Source organism: Artibeus jamaicensis, unplaced genomic scaffold (genome assembly GCF_021234435.1).
Source record: "Artibeus jamaicensis isolate MK-2021 breed Jamaican fruit bat unplaced genomic scaffold, CSHL_Jam_final contig_1998, whole genome shotgun sequence".
NCBI lineage: Eukaryota > Metazoa > Chordata > Mammalia > Chiroptera > Phyllostomidae > Artibeus > Artibeus jamaicensis.
The window spans coordinates 24,557,809-24,576,718 of NW_026521407.1; the positions used below are offsets into that span (position 1 = coordinate 24,557,809).

Consider the following 18,910-nt stretch of genomic DNA (forward strand, 5'->3'; position numbering starts at 1 on the left):
TATGAAAATTTGCCTAAAAAGACAGACAAGAACAAGTGCTGGGTGGGGGTGCAGAGCAATTAGAACTCTCATGTACCACTAGGATATATGAGAATACATCCTGGGAATGTAAAATGACTAAGCAGCTTTTGAAAACAGTCTGGCAGTTCCTGAAAATGTTAAGCATCACGCTATGACCCAGCAATTCTGCTCCCAAGATACACATACCTAAGCACATACAGAACACATATCCACACAAAAACTTGTACATGAATGTTCACAGAAGCATTATTCATAATACCCCAAAATGGAAACAATATCCATCAAAAACAGATAGATAAAAATGATTAACCTATAAAATAATTAACCTCTATTATTTGGCTATAAAAGGGAATAAAGTACTGACACCACAATACCCATAAACCTTGAAAACATGATGCACAGTACAAGAAGCCACTCATACAATAGCACATCTGGTACTATGCCATTTGTATGAAATGTCCAGAACAGGCGAATCCACAGAGACTAGGGGAACGAGTGATGGGGAATCACTGCCAATGGGTATTGGGTTTCTTTCGGGGTGATGGAAGTTTAAAATTATAGTGGTGATGACTGCACAACTTTGTGAATATACTAAAAACCGCTTTACTGTATACTTTAAAAGGGTGAATTTTATAATATGTGAATTGTATCTAAATAAAAATGTAGGTTTTTTTTAAAGATTTTATTTATTTTTAGAGCAGGGAAAGGAGGGAGAAAGAAAGGGAGAGAAACATCAGCGTGTGGTTGCCTCTCACATGCCTCATACTGGGGACTGGGGACCTGGCACATGCCCTGACTGGGAATTGAACCAGCGACCGTTCGGTTCGCAGGCCTGTGCTCAATCCACTGGGCCGCACCAGTCAGGGCAAGCTGTTATTTTTTAATTTTTTTTAGCTTGTCTAAAGGAGTCAGAGTGAGGTTACTAAGACGGGCCTTGAATCAAAAGTAGGAGTTTGCCCTATGTTAAAAAAAGGTCATCCAAAGCTGATAAGACTGTGCAAAAGCATAAGGCATGCCAGGATGCCAAGGGATGGCAGAGTAAGGCAATGGTGAGATGGTCAGTGTTGCTAAAACAAAGGTAAGGCATATAATATAAAGTCTGGAACATCCTTCTAAAATGTTTTACATACATAATGACTAGTCTCTTATTAAACCTTTTAAAAATAATTTTATTTTTCTTATTTTATTTATTTTCCTTTAGAGAGAGGGGAAGGGGAGGAGGCAGAAAGATGGAGGGAAACATCAATGTGTGGTTACCTCTCACACACCCCTAAACTGGGGACCTTGCTTGCAACCCAGGCATGTGCTCTGACTGTGAATTGAACCTGTGACCTTTCGGTTCACAAGCCAGCGCTCAATCCACTGAGCCATACCAGCCAGGGCTATTAAACTTTTGAGAGAAATGGTTTTAGTGGAGGTAATGTACAGAATGTTCACTTGGCATTCTGAGCTTTCTGGAAAGACTGTGGCCTTGCCAGTTCCTAAAGTCTTCTTAACAACTGCCCTGATGCTACCCTTAGCGATGTATCATGAATATACTTTTCTGAGAACAGCCCAGAAATCATATAAGGCTTACTGGGAACAACATCAATGCTGGTAGCATTATCATATTTCTGAAATAAGGCCAGCATCTAGCCTCTTACCATAATAACTTTCCATCTGCTCCAGTTCAGCAATCTTGCAACTAATGTGAATGGCATAATGCACAGGTGGCAAACACAAGGCCCACAGGCCGAATCCCGCCCTCCACCTTATTTTATCCAGCCCTGCACCTTGTTTCTACGGAGTAGTTACATTTATACAGTCCTAAAATTACATTCAGTCCTTTGAAGGCAACCACAAGGCTGATGTGGCCCCGTGTGAAAATGAGTTTGACACCCTGGCATAATGGATTAAAAGGGACTTTATAAGATGCTAAAGATAAAGACTTTATCTTATAGCCACTGGTATTTTGAAGTGTGGTGTGTACATGATAGGAAATAAGCATTTACTATTTCATTGTTTTTTTCTTTACCATTATCTTTTGTTTACTGGTTTTCTGAGAAAGGTTTAAGTTTCATGTTAAGTAAAGTCTTAAAATGACTGATGTGAAGAACAGAAACAGGGAAGGCTCATATCAAAGGTGCAGCCATCTGAGCTAGACCCCGAAGGAGGAACAGAATTCCGAATGAGGAAGAAGTACTTTGGGCAGGTAAGGAAGGCTGCACAAAGATATGAAGGTGGAAGGTATTCAAGGTCTGAATAATGGCAATGATTTTTGTTTGGGAGCATTTGAGTGCTGGAGAGTTCAGAACTTTAAATTTTACTTATCATCAAGAGGCCTGTGCAGCTTAAAAATCGGTAAGAAAAAGATAATGAGAAACCCAAGGTTGGAGAGCCATTTGGCTAGGTAATGATGCAACTACCTAAGAGATTAGAAGAATATAGCAGAATAAGAAAAGGAAAATGTTGAGTTTTAAGTAAGTTGACATTGACATGTTTAAGTATCAATAAAGAGTTGACTGTGCGTTCTCTTAGTACTCTGATTTATAATATCTACTCTGGTTGCTAAGAGGTTTTTTGAGTTACTTCTTAGGTATGACCAAGCTAACTGCCAGGTAAGTAAGGTTCTGTATATGTACCATATAAACAGGATTTTGCTAGCACTGGTTCTATTCATTCAGGTGGAAAAAAATGTCATGGCAAAGTAAAACAAGTGAGGAGCATGTACAGACTTGTACTTTTGCTATTTATGTAGCAATTTCCTTGTATGTCAATGCCATTGTTCACAGCCTACAATTTTTAAAGAGTGGTAGGTAGCCTGAGTGATGAAAGCATTAGCATAGTACAACCCAACTTCCCTGTACACTAATTATCAAGGAAAAGAAGCGATCAAAAGACGAACTTTCTTTAAAGAATCTATTCTAATTCTTAATTGGTGGTTAAATGTATTCAAACAATCTTTTTAAACCCAGCAGGAAAGTATCACTGTCATACACAATCCTTTTGTTATTAAGTTAGTTTTATACTAATAAAGTTCAACCTTTTCTAATAGGTTACTCTACTTACTAGAAATTAAACTCCCCAAATGCTACATTCCTACTTCAAAATAACTATGGCCAGAAACCACCCTGTGAACTCATAAACAAGATGTGTTGGGGGCAGGGGGGACACACAGACATCCATCTCTAACATACTTACTTGGTTTTAACTCATAATGATCACAGCAGGCAAAGCAGTATCTATTTCTCTACAGTCAGTCCAGTGACGAAATTCATAATGTATGCATGGATAAGAGAAATAACAAAGTGGCACTCACTGGATTCTTTAAATAAGTAATTAGGTTTTAGAAAGGCTTTACTTGAATTCCTTGATCTCTGCCAAAGTCCATCTGTTTACACTAGTTGTTTGGAAAACACTCAATAGGGTATTTCCAAAGAGCAATGGCAGGTCAAGTTTGGAACACGTGACTGACTCTCTAATTATATTTAAATGGCCCACAGTGAGTAAAAAATCAGATCCCACATAGGACACTGGAGAAAGCCTGAATTCTCAATCTTCAAAGAAAAAAAACATTAAAAGGTAATACTAAATTGAAATTTTCTCATTACTGATTAAAACCAAATGTAACTTTTAGTATATTAGATTTCTAAAATTAAAATTTGAGCTTCAAGTTAAAAAAATAAAAGAATAACTATGCTCAACATGGGCTAGTTGCATTATCTCAAATGTAGCAAGCCATTATATTTGAATATAAAAGGAAATTTGCCTTAATTTAAAAATGGTTTACTATTAAACTTTTGGTGTAAGTCTATTCTATGTCTTCACAATCCCATCTAAAAAAACACTAGACTAGGACTCACAGTTCTAGTCATTTTTACATATGCATCCGAAGGCAAGTTGTGCTCTTTTGCCTGAGCCCATTTGTAAGACAAAAGGGTGGATTTTGATCACTTTTAAATCTCCTTCTACCTTAACAACTACAAACTAAAAGGCTGGCATTTCCCCAGTGCTGAGAAGGTTCATTTTCTCCCCTTTTAACAAAGGTAGTCCTTAAATTTGTCTGGGATCCAAGTCTTAAATTTCTATAAATATTTTTAAACAGGAAAATGATGTTCAAGCTATCCCTCATCAGCTTTTTCCTCCTCTTTGTTGGTTACATTTTGGGGGACCCGACTACCACAAGTTCTATGACAGTTGCAAATACCATGACGGATTTGAATTCTAAGGCAACTACGGATTCCAAGACAACTACAGATTCCAAGACAACGCCAAATCACCAAACGACCCTGATTCCCAGGATGAGCCCAAATTCTAAGACAACCTCACACTCAAATCCCAAGACAACTCTGAAAACAGCAGTGACCTCAAAGACAGCCACCATCGTAAATGCAACAATGAAAAATGATGGCACAACACTGAATCCAAGGGACAATGTCCAGTTTCTTTTCTATGTAATATTTTTGTTGTTTTGTGTGCACTGAAGTTGAAGTGGACTTGAATTGCCGGCATTCCTATCTGAGTTCTTTATCATCTGCTAAATGCCACCAAACATGCTGGGAAAATCAAATTTAACTACTTCTAGGAAATCATCATTATCCTAGCTTAATTTGGTTGTTTGCATATTTTAATTGTGTAAACCTAATTATTACCTAAATATGATTTCCTTCTTATAAATGCTTAAAAAGCACAAAATAGCAATGTTTGCAAAATCAAACTGAAAATGAGATTTTTACATTGAAGGTGTAAGAGAAGAAGTTATGGTGGTGTTTAACCGAAATATGTTTCTGTGTGAGAGAGTGGGAGGGGGATGAGGAGTGATGGGTGTTGTTCTTATTTTATTTTTTTATTAAATGGACAAAAAGTGCTAATCTAATAAGTAGAAACAACAGTACTCTATGCAACAATACACCGGTGTCACATTTCATGAATGTGTAATAGTAATATGTTGTTACAGTAAAAAAATTGCCTACCTGCTAACCTTTGTAATACATAATACAGCTACTCCAATGAAAAGATTCTGTTGCTTTGAGCAATGCTTTGTTTTATATTTCAAAAGGTCATTTGTAAATCAGAGGCCTAGAATTCAGAATTCTTCCTTATAGAAATAAACCTTGTAACTATTGCTGAGATTTTCATATTGTTCCACTGATACAAAGGTTAATCTAACCAAAAACCTAGTGTAGAATTTTAACAGGGATAATAACCATGTTATTAATAGTGCAGTTGTTACAGTCTGAAACAGCTCTGGTTCTTTAGCTTGTGCTACCATGAGTTAAATACATGAACCAGTGAAATTCTCAAACAAACTTCAGCAATAAACTGACCACAAATGAATCACTTGGGGGTGCCTGTTAAATACACAGGATTAGGCTCTACCTCTGAGATTTTGACTTGGCAGCTCAAAGTAGGGCCAGGGATTGGTTTGTTTGAGTTCTCCAGGTCATTCTGACAACTAGGTCCAGGAAGAACTAACAACTTCTCTAAGTTTCAGCTTATACACGTCAATCACAGTTACTAATTATACCTCAGAAGGTTATTGTGAAGGTTAAATGAAAAGTTATAAAATATGCACAGTTGTCTGATGCAGACAAAGTGCTTAGTAAATGTTAGCTGTTATTACTACTACTACCTCCACCCAAAGAGCAACTGCCAGGAATTACTATATTCAAGAAAACTCTTCATTGTAACTTTTAGGTTTTATATTTTTTATTATTCTAAAAATTAGTATGTGCTCTTGGCAACAAGTCTAACAGTACAGAGATATACGATAGAAATATTATAATGGGCCCTCTACCTCCTCCAATCAGACTCCCTGAGATACTCAAGCAAGATGAGCAATTCGGTGTGTGTACTTTCATACAATTCTCAGTCGATACATACTACACACACATACCCATATCGCTCTGCACCTTGTACGTAAGTGTCAGAATCATCCTTCTGTGTCTTTTAAAAGCAGCATGGCATTAGGGGACTTCTGTTACTTTTGACAGCTCAGAAACTCCTCATCACTCCTCACCGAACTCCTCATTCTGGTATCAGCGATGCAATTTTCCCCAGGGGGACCCTGCCCCTGTAATCCCCTTTTTGGTTGACTAGGGTGGGCTTCACCACTGAGCTCCAATAACTGGACATGTAACTCAGCCATGCAATTCCACCCCCCTTGCCATAGTAACTGCCTGGAGAATTAACTTGTGACTTAAGGCAGGCCAATAAAACCAGAACTTCTGATATAACTACTGGGAAAGAGATGTTTCTCCCCTGGGGTCCTTGAGCTGGGAGAACACAAACCACTGCTGGCTACAGCTTAGGAAGAGCTGCTGAGGAATCAAATGAACATAAAGAAAGTGGAGCCGAGACACAGGGAAGACAAATACCTTCCAGATGACACTAGTGCTGCATGGAGTCACACAAGGAGCCAGGCTACCCCTTGATCTTCTTAGGGACATGTGTCAACTGACATTCCCTTTGGCTTATACAACTTTGAATTTTGTTCTGTCCCTTGTAACAAGCAAAAAAAACAAAAAAAAAAAAACAAAAAAACCCCACCTTTAACACACTGCACATTACTCCATAACACTGACCTATAATCATTTATTCAAAAATTCAAACATTAGTTATATTGCAGTCTTTTTTCCTTTCGCCACTATAAACACTGTGGCAACAGTGTCCTTGTATTTATGACACTTGAACTACTACAGGGCAGGAGCACAGGTACATGGGAGCAATAGCAAGAAAACATTAGAAACTAAAACAGGCCAAAATTAAGGGCCCCTGTATGCCTCAATAAAGCACCTGGACTTTACATGGGGAGTCAATGGTGCTATTTAACACACCGAGAGAGACATGGTTAGTTCTGTACTGGAAACCTTCTCCAGAAGTAATTCTAAGATGGGCTGGAAGTAGTGACCTGGAGACTGGGGAAAGGAGGATAATGCTGCATTAGGACAGGTAAGAGCTCACAAAAAGTCTCAGTGATGGCAGTGGGGGAAAAATGGTTTCAAAATACACTTGCAAGGTATTTAAAACTAGTAGTAAGCCACTGGGTGCTCTTCCCTCCTGGAGCTAAGGCTTCTTCCCACCAGGTGAAACTGCAGGCCAGGAAGAGTTCTAGTAAGTCTAAGTAAGAAACTGAAAGGACTGAAAATCTAAAATTGGCAGTGGTTGTATCAGAAAAACAAACAAAAAAGAAAACTTCAAACATTTTGTACAGAATCTTAGAGGTCACAAAACACTTGGGAGAGGCAGACAGCACAGTTTTTTATAAGCACACCCCACCCCTTTTTTAATGTATGAAGAAACAGATTCAGAAAAATTAACTTGTCTAAGCTGACACAGCTAACAAGCAGCAGAGCAGGGAATCCTCAGCACTCTCATACCTGGGCTTCCCACACAGCCCACTGACTAGCCCCCGAGAGTGTGTGCATCCGGCCCATCCTGCTTTCATGTGGCCTTTTAGATCATCACCGAGAAGGAACATAAACTTACATGCTCCCTCTGACTGTGAAGAAAACAACCTGTTTTGAGGTTTATGAGAAATCTTTACTTATAAACTAATTAAGAATTTAAAGGGGGAGGAGGACACATATCTACCTACATCTCTCTCCAATGTTTTACTTTTCATCATTTAGCTAAATTAGGGAAAGTCAAAATACACTGGCTGTATTAAAGATTAAGGATGGAATATAAATACGGTTCATCTCAAAAATTACCTTAGGCAATTTAAAACAGCAACTGAGAAAAAGCTGAAGAGGAGACTTTCATGAGAAGGTGAAGAGATGTTACTCGGAATTGTTAAAGAGGAAAGCTAAGGGTACGATACCCTAATGCCCCAGTTCTCGGGACTTCTTAATCTCAACGCTATCTGAATTGTCTGGTTAAATGAGTTCCCCATCTTCCACCTTCCTTTCTTTCCCATTATTTCTCAGCTCCCGTTTGTTTTCCATACACACCTAGTTTTTGCCACCCATGGCTACCAAGTCTACTGGCATCATTCCTCAATTCATATAAAGTTAAATTCAGGAACTCAGAAAGACTAGGTAATTCCTACAGCTAGTGAATAGCAACAGTAAGACTAAACAGTCCTTGATATTCCAAACTCCTTGATATCCCAAAGCCATTCCGGGGGTCTCTATTACATGACACTGTCTCTAAGGTTCAGTTAGCCATGAATTCACGTCACACTAAGTGGGAAGAAGTAAAACTGACCAAATCATGTCACAGATGAGTTCTCAAGGAAGGGAAAATGAAGCCGGGAGAAGAAGCAGGGAGGCCATGCAGCACAGGCATGTACCTACTGTTAGGGACGGGCTCCCTGCAGTACCACGCAAGCTTTCTAGGAACTGGACTTAACTGAAGACAGCACGAAGAAACACAACCAATTTTCGAGCCTGTCACCTCCTACACCATCTTTATAGAAATCTCCCACAGCTTCTCTGAACTATTTGTTAAATCACACTGACGCTACCTTATACAGCCTATCACCAAAAGTGTACAGAAACAGATGCTTAAAGTTTCATTTCTGCTAAAAAGAAAAGTTCCTGATGATGTTGTAAATATTATATAATCAGAATATACCTAAAAACAAAAAATCCTTTGTAATGTTTTTTAGTCTTTACTAATTAATCCATTGTAGGTAGCATTAAAAAGTTGATGTAGGAAAGAGAAGCCAATATCAAATGGGTAATATGAAAAGCAATTTCTACTATACTGCACATTATTTCAGGACAAGATAGCTATTTACCCAGCTATATTCTCCCAGATAAAGTCGTTTTCAATTCTTGTCCAGTCAAATAGCAAAACCTGAACTTGCTGACACGCTCACACTCTCTCTCTGTATTTGCTAGCATTTTCAAATTTTGTTAAGAGAAACTACAACATAGTACCCCTTACCTCCGTGCGACATAATAAAATATAGGATTCCCAGCTTTGGATGTCCCAGCTTGGTAGAAAATACTTAATGTTTTCAAAGCCTTAAACTCTTCTTTTTCATGTACTTGATGCCTGCAAGAAAAGAAGAACAAAGCGGTCATAGGCTTTATATTGTCGAGTACTTACAAAAATCTACAACTGGACCAATAATAAAATATGCAAAATAACAAAGTACCCAGAGAGGTAGATGGTATGTCCTTCTCCCCACCTTTGAAGGGCAATTTGGCAACAGGTAATAAACTGTTTGAGGGGTCACTCTTTGAACCACACAGAGTAGTTCTTAGGCCTATCCTAAGAAAACTAGTAGACAGGGATATTAACCATACAATTGTTTTTAATCATGGTATTTTTTTTTTCATTTATACTTTTTATTGATTATGCCGTTACAGTTGTTCTATTCCCCCCCTTCATTCCCCTCCACCCTACCCCCATCCCCATTACCCCCCCCTTTAGTTTATGACCATGTGTCTCAAGTTCTTTAGATTCTATATTTCCCATACTATTCTTGCCCCCCATCTACTTTCTATCTACTGTCTATGCTGCTGATTTTCTGTACCTTCTCCCCCTTCTCCTCCTCCCACTTCCCCTGTTGCTAACCCTCCTTGAGATCTTCATTTCTATGTTTCCACTCCTGATCTAGCTGTCCTTTTAGTTTGCTTTTGTTTTAGGTGTGGTTGTTAATAACAGTGAGTTTGCTGTCCTTTCACTGTTCATCTTTTTTTAACTTCTTTTTCTTAGGTAAGTCCCTTTAACATTTCATATAATAAGGGCTTAGTGATGATGAACTCCTTGAATTTGATCTTATCTGAGAAGCACTTTATCTGTCCTTCCATTCTCAATGAAAGTTTTGCTGGATAGAGCAATCTTGGTTGTAGGTCTTTGGATTTCATGACTTGGAATACCTCTTTCCAGCCCCTTCTTGCCTGTAAGGTCTCTTTTGAGAAATCTGCTGACAGTCTGATGGGGACTCCTTTGTAGGTGACAGTCACCCCTTTGTAGGTGACTGCTTCTAGGATTCTCTCCATTTTAATTTTGGCTAATGTAATTCTGATGTGCCTTGGTGTGTTTCTTCTTGGGTCCAACTTCTTTGGGACTCTCTGAGCTTCCTGGATCTCCTGGAAGTCTATTTCCTTTGCCAGATTGGGGAAATTCTCCTTTATTATTTGTTCAAATAAGTTTTCCACTGGGGGAAAGGGGTGCCTTTCCCCCTTCTGGTACCCCTATAATTCAGATGTTGGAGCGTTTAAAGATGTCCTGGAGGTTTCTAACACTCTCCTCATTTTTTCGAATTCTTGCTTCTTCACTTCTGTTTGGCCATTATTTGCTTTCTTCTGGTCCACTCCATTGATTTGAGTCCCAGTTTCCTTTTCATCGCTATTGGTTTTTTGTGTAATTCCATTCATTTCAATTAGTTTCGCCTTCATATGTTTGTCTAATTTGTGGCTATAATCAACCAGTTCTGTGAGGATCCTGATGACCAGTGTTTTAAACTGTGCGTCTGAGAGTTTTGCTATTTCTTCATGGCTTAGATTTATAGGCTCTGGGGCTTTGAGATCTTCTTGAGCCATTTTTGGTCTGGTCCTGCCCGTTAAGTATGAGGAGCGGAGCCTTGGACTCCCAGGTCGCTGGGTTGTGACACTGTATGTGGAGGCGGGGTCAGAGCAGGGAAATGGTGGCACCCTCTGCTGCCACTCACTGCGGGGTCCCGCTGGCTCCCGTCTAATCGCCCACTCCCTCGCTTGTCTATCCACGCATGAATGCGAGACCACAGTCAACCTGCAGCCCTGCTCCCTCGTTGTTTCCCCCAGGTCGCTTGATGGGTCTCTCACTAGATCCAACCCTGTGCCTGGATTCCACACGCCTGAGTCCGTCTGACCGAGTTTTCCTGTGCAACCCCGCTCCGCCAGCTGCTGGTTTCGCCCCTTACCGGTCAGGCTGAAGAATTTGTTGTTATCAGACTTCCGAACAGTTCAATTTTCTGTGTTCTGGCTGTTTTCTGTTGCTAATATTTAGTTGTCTCTAAACTTGGTTGTGTGAGAAAGCACCGCGTCTCCACCTATGCCTCCATCTTGGGGGAAGTCTCATGGTATTTTTTTTAGATGGAAGTTTTTGAGTAACTTATTGGTTTTTAAGAGTTCAGTTTCTCAACCTTTTCATTCTCATGAATGGTATCAGAACCTTTTTCAAATGGTTACTCAGCTGTACCACTACTTCTTAATAGTCCATTTTAATCTCCCTATTCTGAAAACCGCTTTTATCTTATATTAAGGTCCCACCCAGGTGGTGTGGCTCAGTTGGTTGGAATATTGTCCTGTAACCAAAAGGTTGGATTGACATATTCATATATATTTTAACAATATCAAAGAATTAGAGTCATGTGTACTGAAACATGATCTATGGTAGTTTCCCGTTACTCCCCTGGAATATATTCCAAGACCCCCAGTGGATGCTTGAAAGTACAAATAGTAACAAACCCTATATAAGCTATGATTTCTTCTGATGCACACATACCTGTAATAAAGTTGAATTTATCAACTAGGCAGACTAATAGATTAACAGCAATAACTAATAATGAGATAGAACAATTATAAATGCTAACAAACGCTATGTGAACGGCCCTGTACTCATCATGAGGTGAAACAAGGACCACCCGAACACGAGCACTGGGATTCCACAACAGTCAGCCCGAGAGCGGAGACAGTTGCCGCGTGACTAACAGGTGACAGCGTCTACCGCACCCACACACCGGACAAAGGGATGACTCACAGCCCAGACCGACAGTGAAGGACGGCACAACATGTCATCACTCTCCTCACAGCAGCACATAATTTAAAACTTATGAATTATTCACTTCTGGAATGTTTCATTTAGTATTTTCAGACTGTGTTTTACAATAGGTAACTGAATCCATGGAAAGCTAACCCATGCATAAGGGGGAACTACTGTATCTATAACGTGATTAATAATAATAGGCACTTACAATGCAAGGCACATTATATGCAAATCTTTATGTGAATTAACTTCTGAATGTCAGGTTCTGCTTCTTTCTTTCTGCTTCTGGCAATACTACGAACAAAACACTTAACCCACAGTCACTATGAAGCACATACTAGGGGACTTAGTATAAAGTACTATGAAAGGTACTTTAAAGACTAAAGGATTCAGCACTACCTTCATTATAATGTCATACAAGTAAACATCCAACAACAAGCACTGTTTATTTAGCTCACAAACTAAATCCTCCTAAATGATATTCAAGCAAATATCCTCAGAAATTTCATAGCAATATTGAAGTATACTAATTTTCTGAGCCCCAGTCTAAATCTCATTAACTTTTAGGAGGGTTCTGAAAAATGTTACAGTGCGGTATAAAGAGCCCAGCACTTAGAACCAAAAGACCTATGAATTAGATGTGGAATCTTGGGCAAATTAGTTACATACTTTGACCTATATTTTTCTTTTTTAAAAAAATATTTCAATTAGTTTACATTCACTATCATTCTGTGTTAGTTCCAGATGTACAGCATAGTGGCTAGAAAATCATGTATTTTACAAAGTATCCTCTCCATATTTCAAGTACCCACCTAACCCCATAAACAGTTACTAGAATACTATTTTCTTTAACTATAGTATAAAAATTATGTTATCTATACTCCCCTTATAAGAATTAATGCAAAAACACCTCAAAGCAACATGACAAAGTACTACTCAGTAAGACACTATTATTTTTACATAAGAAAATCAAGGATTAAAAAATCACATTTCAACAATATAAAGGGTAAAAAAAATTTAAATCCCCAAATATGGCAATGTGGTTATTAGGTACACATCCTTCCTGATAATTATCTGTCAAAAACTGAAGCATATCTAACAACTTGTCTAGTAGTAAACCTCGTACCTCAACCAGAAAGAAAGCAAACAAGATGGTACTTTACCTAGTCATGAACTCTTCGAACTTGGAACTGGTAAGGTTAAGACTGGACCAGTGTGTATCTGCCACAGGTTTGTGCTCCGGAGGCCCCAGGTACGCAAGAAGTGTTGCCATCTTATCAAAAGGCCGTCTCCCCACAGCTTTGTGATCCCTAGACACAGGAAACTACTTAGGAAAAAGCAGCGAGCACACATTTCTTTAGACTGCCATTCATTGCTTTTTATCTGACCGTAAGCTAAGGTTTCCACTGACTCATGAGAGACACTGGGGGTGTAAGTACACACTGAGACACCTTCGAAATACGGTCACTCCCCAAACTACAACATTTACCTAACAATTCTCTCTTTCCTAGTGGTTTTTTAAAATACTTTATCTATTTATTTTTAGACAGAGGGGAAGGGAAGGAGAAAGAGTGGGAGAGAAACATCCATGTGTGGTTGCCTCTTATGTGGCCCCCACTGGGGACCTGGCCTGCAACCCAGGCATGTGCCCCGACTGGGAATCGAACAGGTGACCCTTTGTTTCACAGGCCTGCGCTCAATCCACTGAGCTACACCAGCCAGGGCTCTTTCCTAGTGTTCTTAATCCAGTACCATTAAATGGACAATCAGTAAGTAAAAATAACACTTCTCTCAGGGTAAAAATAATCCAGTTTGAGAAACTACTACTTAAGAATTAGACATACTGTCCCTGATATCTTATTTCTGCTTAACCAGACTAATTATGGATTTTCAATAACTATTAAATATTTAAAACTACGTAAAAATAACAAGATACTATTTTACAAACATCATACTGGCAAAAACTGCGAAGTCTGCCAACGCCCAACTCTGGGCAGACTGTGTAAAGCAGGCCCACAGGCTGCAGGGCGGAGGGTGAATGGGCGCGCCCACTCTGAAAACCATGTGGCGGCAGCTAGTGAGGCCGCGGGTGCGCGTGCCCCGGGAAGGAGCCACTGCACATCTAAGTAATACGCAAGGGGATGAGTATGGCATCATTCATTACATCACTATTTAAAACAGTGAAAAACAGGAAACAGACCTAAGTATCCATCAATCAGGAAATGCAAACTACACTGTAATACAGTCATCAATGAAATATTAACATATCTCTAATAGAAATGTTATGTGGGGAAATTATATTCAATATGTCAGTTTTACAAAATTTGAAAACACAAAACTATAATACTTATAATTTCCTTATTTTGTCAATTCTTTTTTAAAAAGTATTTTATTTATTTATCTTTAGAAAGGAAGGGAAGGAGAGAAGGAGAGAAATATCAATGTATGGTTGCCTCTTGTGAGTCCCCTGCTGGGAACTGGCCTGTAACCCAGGCATGTGCCCTGGCTGGGAATCAAACCACGATCATGTGGTTTGCAGGCCTGCGCTCAATCCACTGAGCTACGCCAGCCAGGGAGAATTTTGTCAATTCTTTAGAAAGAAATATTTTTCCCAAGAAATAAAATGTTATAAAGATCTAGAGTAATATAGCAAAATAAATGTTAAGGCAAGGTGGTAGACATGGATCTCTGTTATATTATTTTCATACCTTTTTTGTGCATTTAAAATGTATGTGTTTTATAAAAATTAATTTTTAAAATTTTCTCTAGCATCAAACTACATGAATGTGTTCGTGAATTATGTAAGAGAGACCAATGTTTGCATGTAAAAGGGCCACAGTTTCCTTCAGTGTCTCCCAGATGCAGCATCTTTGCTTTTCTGCTTTAGGGAGCACATCAGTCATGCCCATGTCCACCTCCATCCATAATAACCCACGAAGGACTGAAACGCTCTCTCTCCTAGTCAATTCTTAGTCTTGGTTCCATGGTCTTCTACCTTTTCTATGAATGAGCAAACCACTCTTCTTGGCATTTAAACACTGATCTAGACTCATTTTACCTTTGTGAGAGAACTCTTCATATACAGGAATTTGGGCCCTTTATAAACAAAGATACATAACTAGAAAAGATGGCAAGTAATTCAGGTTACAAAGACTAACTAAAACAACTAAGGAAACAATTCCCAACTAAATAATTTTCAGTTATTGAGTATTTTCTATATAAAGCATATACTTAAGAGTATCACAAATGGGGTTATTATAAAATTAAAACATTGACAAAGTTTTAATTATGAAATTCCTAAGAATGAGCTGCTCTTCAGATTCAAATGCCAATACTCATTTGATCTTCTAATAAATTTAAACTTCTGTCCTGTTTAAACTTCTGTACATAATATAGTATAGTTTACAAATCAAAAACCCAAAGGGCTCATTCGTGATTTCCTAGCTTAACATTAAAAAAAAAAAAAAAGGATAGCCCTGACTGGTGTGGCTCAGTAGACTGAGTGCTGGCCTGTGAACCAAAGGGTCTCCGGTTTGATTCCCGGTCAGGGCACATGCCTAGGTTGTGGGCCAGGTCCCCAGTAGAAGGTATATGAGAGGCAGCCACACATTGATGCTTCTTTCCCTGTCTTTCTCCCTCCCCCTCTGTCTAAAAATAAATAAATAAAATCTTTTTTAAAAAGTCTGTAGCACCTAGGTAGGCTTTTTGATCATTTAATGAATGACTTAACTTTTTGCCTGCATATTTTCAGAAAGAGCCTACATTTCTTTTTCCAAACCATAATTCTTATTCTAAAAAGATATAAAGAAAAAGCATTATTTATAACCAATAATTTTATTAATATACATTTAAACCGATTTTCAATATGCCCATGACTGGGAAATCTTACCTATTGCTGGAAAGATACTGGCCAATTTTCTCCTGATTGTTCCAGAGCAGACGATGTAAAGCAAGCACATTGCCATCACTGATGAAGGAAAGACTATGATTTACTGCATCACTTGTAGGGCAATCAGATGCTATATCAAGGAAAAACCTTCAAAAATAGAAAATCATTAGAATTTAAAAACCAGATACACTCATAGCTATGTTGGAATTAAATTTATAAAAAGTAACTCTGTGAAATAACAGACATTACACACATGGAGACGTATTCAGAGTGACCATCATTAAACAAGAAAAGAAGGGACAAGGAGAAACTTGGTTCTCATTTCTGACACCTAGCTGCACCTTCACAGTAGGCTCTGCAGTCAGACGAATCCCAAATTTAGAAGGATGAGGCTGTGGGGAGAAGCCAATAACGTACAAATAAGTTGCCCAAGCAACTCAAAAGACCTCTCCCAAATTGTATCACCTGCAGGTGAGAGCCAGGATCAGAGCCTCGTCTCTGAACTTGCTATAAACAGTCAACAGCTAGACCATGAATCCTATGTCGACATTCACTTTTCCTCCAATATGGGTTGCAGTTGAACAATATACCTTTTAAACTCCAATTAGAAGGAAACTGACATGAATTATGATGAAAAACGGAAAGAGCTGCACAATTTAGCTTAGACTATGAGTCAGATCAATTAGATTCAGACTACAGGAAAAGGCAGAACTCTGGACATTAATTGACATTTATACAGCATGTTCTCATAAATTACCTCATTTGTCTCTCTAAAGTCAACTCAGGTAAATATAATCCCTAGTTTACAGATAAACTAACTCAGAAAGATAAACAGAAAGCAACTATTTAGTTATGAAAACTTTAAAGACCTTAAGGTTTCTTAAATCATAATAAGAGTTCCCAACAGTTGTCCAGTTACTCATGAACAAAATTGTATACATGTGCATTACTTGGTTTAAAGAGTAACATTTTAGTTCAGATACACTTCTAAACTGAAGTATCAAAAATATTCTAACATAAAAATAATTATGATTTTTACACTGATATGCATTATCTGTATCATTTTTTTGTTTTAAGTTTTTACTAAAAGGAATCTTTTCCTACTTTCTCTGCTCTATATTGTGACAACCTTAAATCTTTTATTCTAGTAATATGTCAAAAATATGTCAAAAGTCCCTTTGGGTTTTGAATTATGGAAAACACTACCAAATTATAAAGAATATAGATTTACTTCGTTACGTCTTTTATAGCAAAATAAGATTTACCATGTTCCTGACCTAGAAAGGAAAAAGAAAAAAACCTAACCAGGAGCTTCCTGTACACTAAGTGAAAATATTTGATTCAAACAGAGCAATCGACCACGTGGCAGGCGGCTTACCTTCGTGCTGCATCAAAGTTGCTTTTTACAAAATCATTAAAAGGCCGCATATGCTCTTCTTTTGTGAAGAGAACATGATTGGCAATACTCTGAAGTATCTGAACAATAAAACAAGGTAATAAAAAATCAGATTATTTATTGTATGAAGTCTACACATCTGTATGTTTGTTAAAAAACATGAATTGTCATCAATATAATTACTGACTCAATTATTCCTTATTCTATAAATACTAGAAGTTGTTTCTATGCTTTACCAAATATAATTAATATACACACAAATACTTACATATATAAAAGTGCATGTTAAAAAATTTTAACGTCTTTTTAAAAAAATCATGTACTACCCATTTTTGTTTCCATTTCAGAATTTCCAGTATGATAACATAGAAAACTAGCTTAAAAAAAAGATTTTCTAAAATATTTTCTCATGATAAGATACCCCAGGTATCAGTCTAATGAATTCCTTTGTAACACAGACAAAAATAAAACAAAAGCATTTAAGTGAAAACTATAAGACATTTCAAAAGTAAAAAGAGGAAGTACAGTGAATATGAAACTGAAATTTTAGTTGAAAGAAAATTTAAAACAGATTATCAAAATACTTCTTCACCTTTGACATTAACTTCAAGCCCCTTTCAATTCTAGGTGGTGGCTTTTTATCTAAAATCCCTGCTTCATACGGTGAGACAATGGCAGGATTGATAAATCTGAGGAACATGGCACTTCCTACTGCACCGATGCTGTTCTGAGGAAAGCGTTGGCTAACCACCTAAAAACAAGGAGTAGAGAATTGAGTATGTGCTTTGAGTTAAAACAAGCAAATGGGAAGAAAGAACTTGAAGGTCAAACTTTGCACAAAAGCTCTGACTAGACCAATCCTCGTGAACAATACTTTTCTATTTTTTCCTACTCCCAAAATATCAGTAAAGTTCATCCTCAATTCTTGCTTTCCATCATTTTAAAATACAATATAGATATCTAAGAAAAAGGAAAAATCCCATGAATAAGTTTTGTAGAAGAGACCTAAAAAGAGATCTTAATTTTGTTACTATTATTTGTACTGCAATTTTATGAGTAATAAAAGCAGATCAACTTTTCACACAAAGGTTATCATATTTTACTAAGATTAACACATAAGAATATGATCAACTCATTAAGATGTGGCTAAGTTTTCAACAGCATACCCCTAAATATCTAATACCTAATAGTAAATACTTACATTTTGGTGTGTACCAGGTACAATTAAATTTCTTGAGCAAAATGCTTTCCAACAAAATAAAACTTAGTTTTCTTAGATTCCTATCAAGAGAAAAAACTTACTTACAAGTAACATTACATTGCCAGTTTCTTTTCTTCATCAGAATGCTTTATAACATGAGGACCTACCTATTATTTAAACCATGGAAGAACGGGAATTCTTGGGACCTAAAAACAAAAAGGATCCACCAACCAAAAACAGAACCCCTATGTGAACCTCAATTTAAATTGATTCTGTCAAAAAAATATATATATATATATATAAAGTTAAGAATTCAAAAAATAGCTGCCCACACTGAAAAACAATGTGAGCCCAATATTTAAAATGAATTAATTTTCTCTTAATAAGATGCCCTACTTGGAAAGTAAGGTAATGGGTTAGACTGGGGAAAGTGTTAATGAACTGGCACAGCTCCCATCTCCTCCTAGTGCCTCCTGCTTTAAGTTAAGATGGAAATTATTTTTGAAATTTACATTTTTCTACAGATAACACATTTATTGTTAAAAAACATTTATGTATCATTTTAATCTCTACAACTTTTCTTGCTTATTGTGACTAACTGCTTCTTAAAGCAGTGGTAACTGTAGTGCCAAGAAGCCAGCACTCCGCTCAGGTCTCTGCGGTTCTGGGGACAAGCCTGCAGCATTTCGAAGGATGCTGGGAGAAAATGAGTGAATGGGAC

The 18,910-nt window shown here is 37.7% G+C and overlaps 1 protein-coding gene across 8 annotated transcripts in view; it reads right to left on the reverse strand.

Moving 5' to 3' along the window:
• The window catches only part of NF1 (neurofibromin 1), a 234,233-nt gene that overhangs the window by 85,174 nt on the left and 130,149 nt on the right, over positions 1-18,910 (reverse strand). For all 8 annotated transcript variants that reach the window (XM_053655762.1, XM_053655756.1, XM_053655754.1 and 5 more), the window contains 5 exons: positions 17,581-17,739; positions 16,971-17,068; positions 15,593-15,739; positions 12,867-13,013; positions 8,893-9,003 (listed from right to left, as the gene is read on the reverse strand). In XM_053655762.1, the coding sequence (XP_053511737.1) occupies positions 8,893-9,003; positions 12,867-13,013; positions 15,593-15,739; positions 16,971-17,068; positions 17,581-17,739 (662 nt within the window). The remainder of the gene's footprint in view (positions 1-8,892; positions 9,004-12,866; positions 13,014-15,592; positions 15,740-16,970; positions 17,069-17,580; positions 17,740-18,910) is intronic.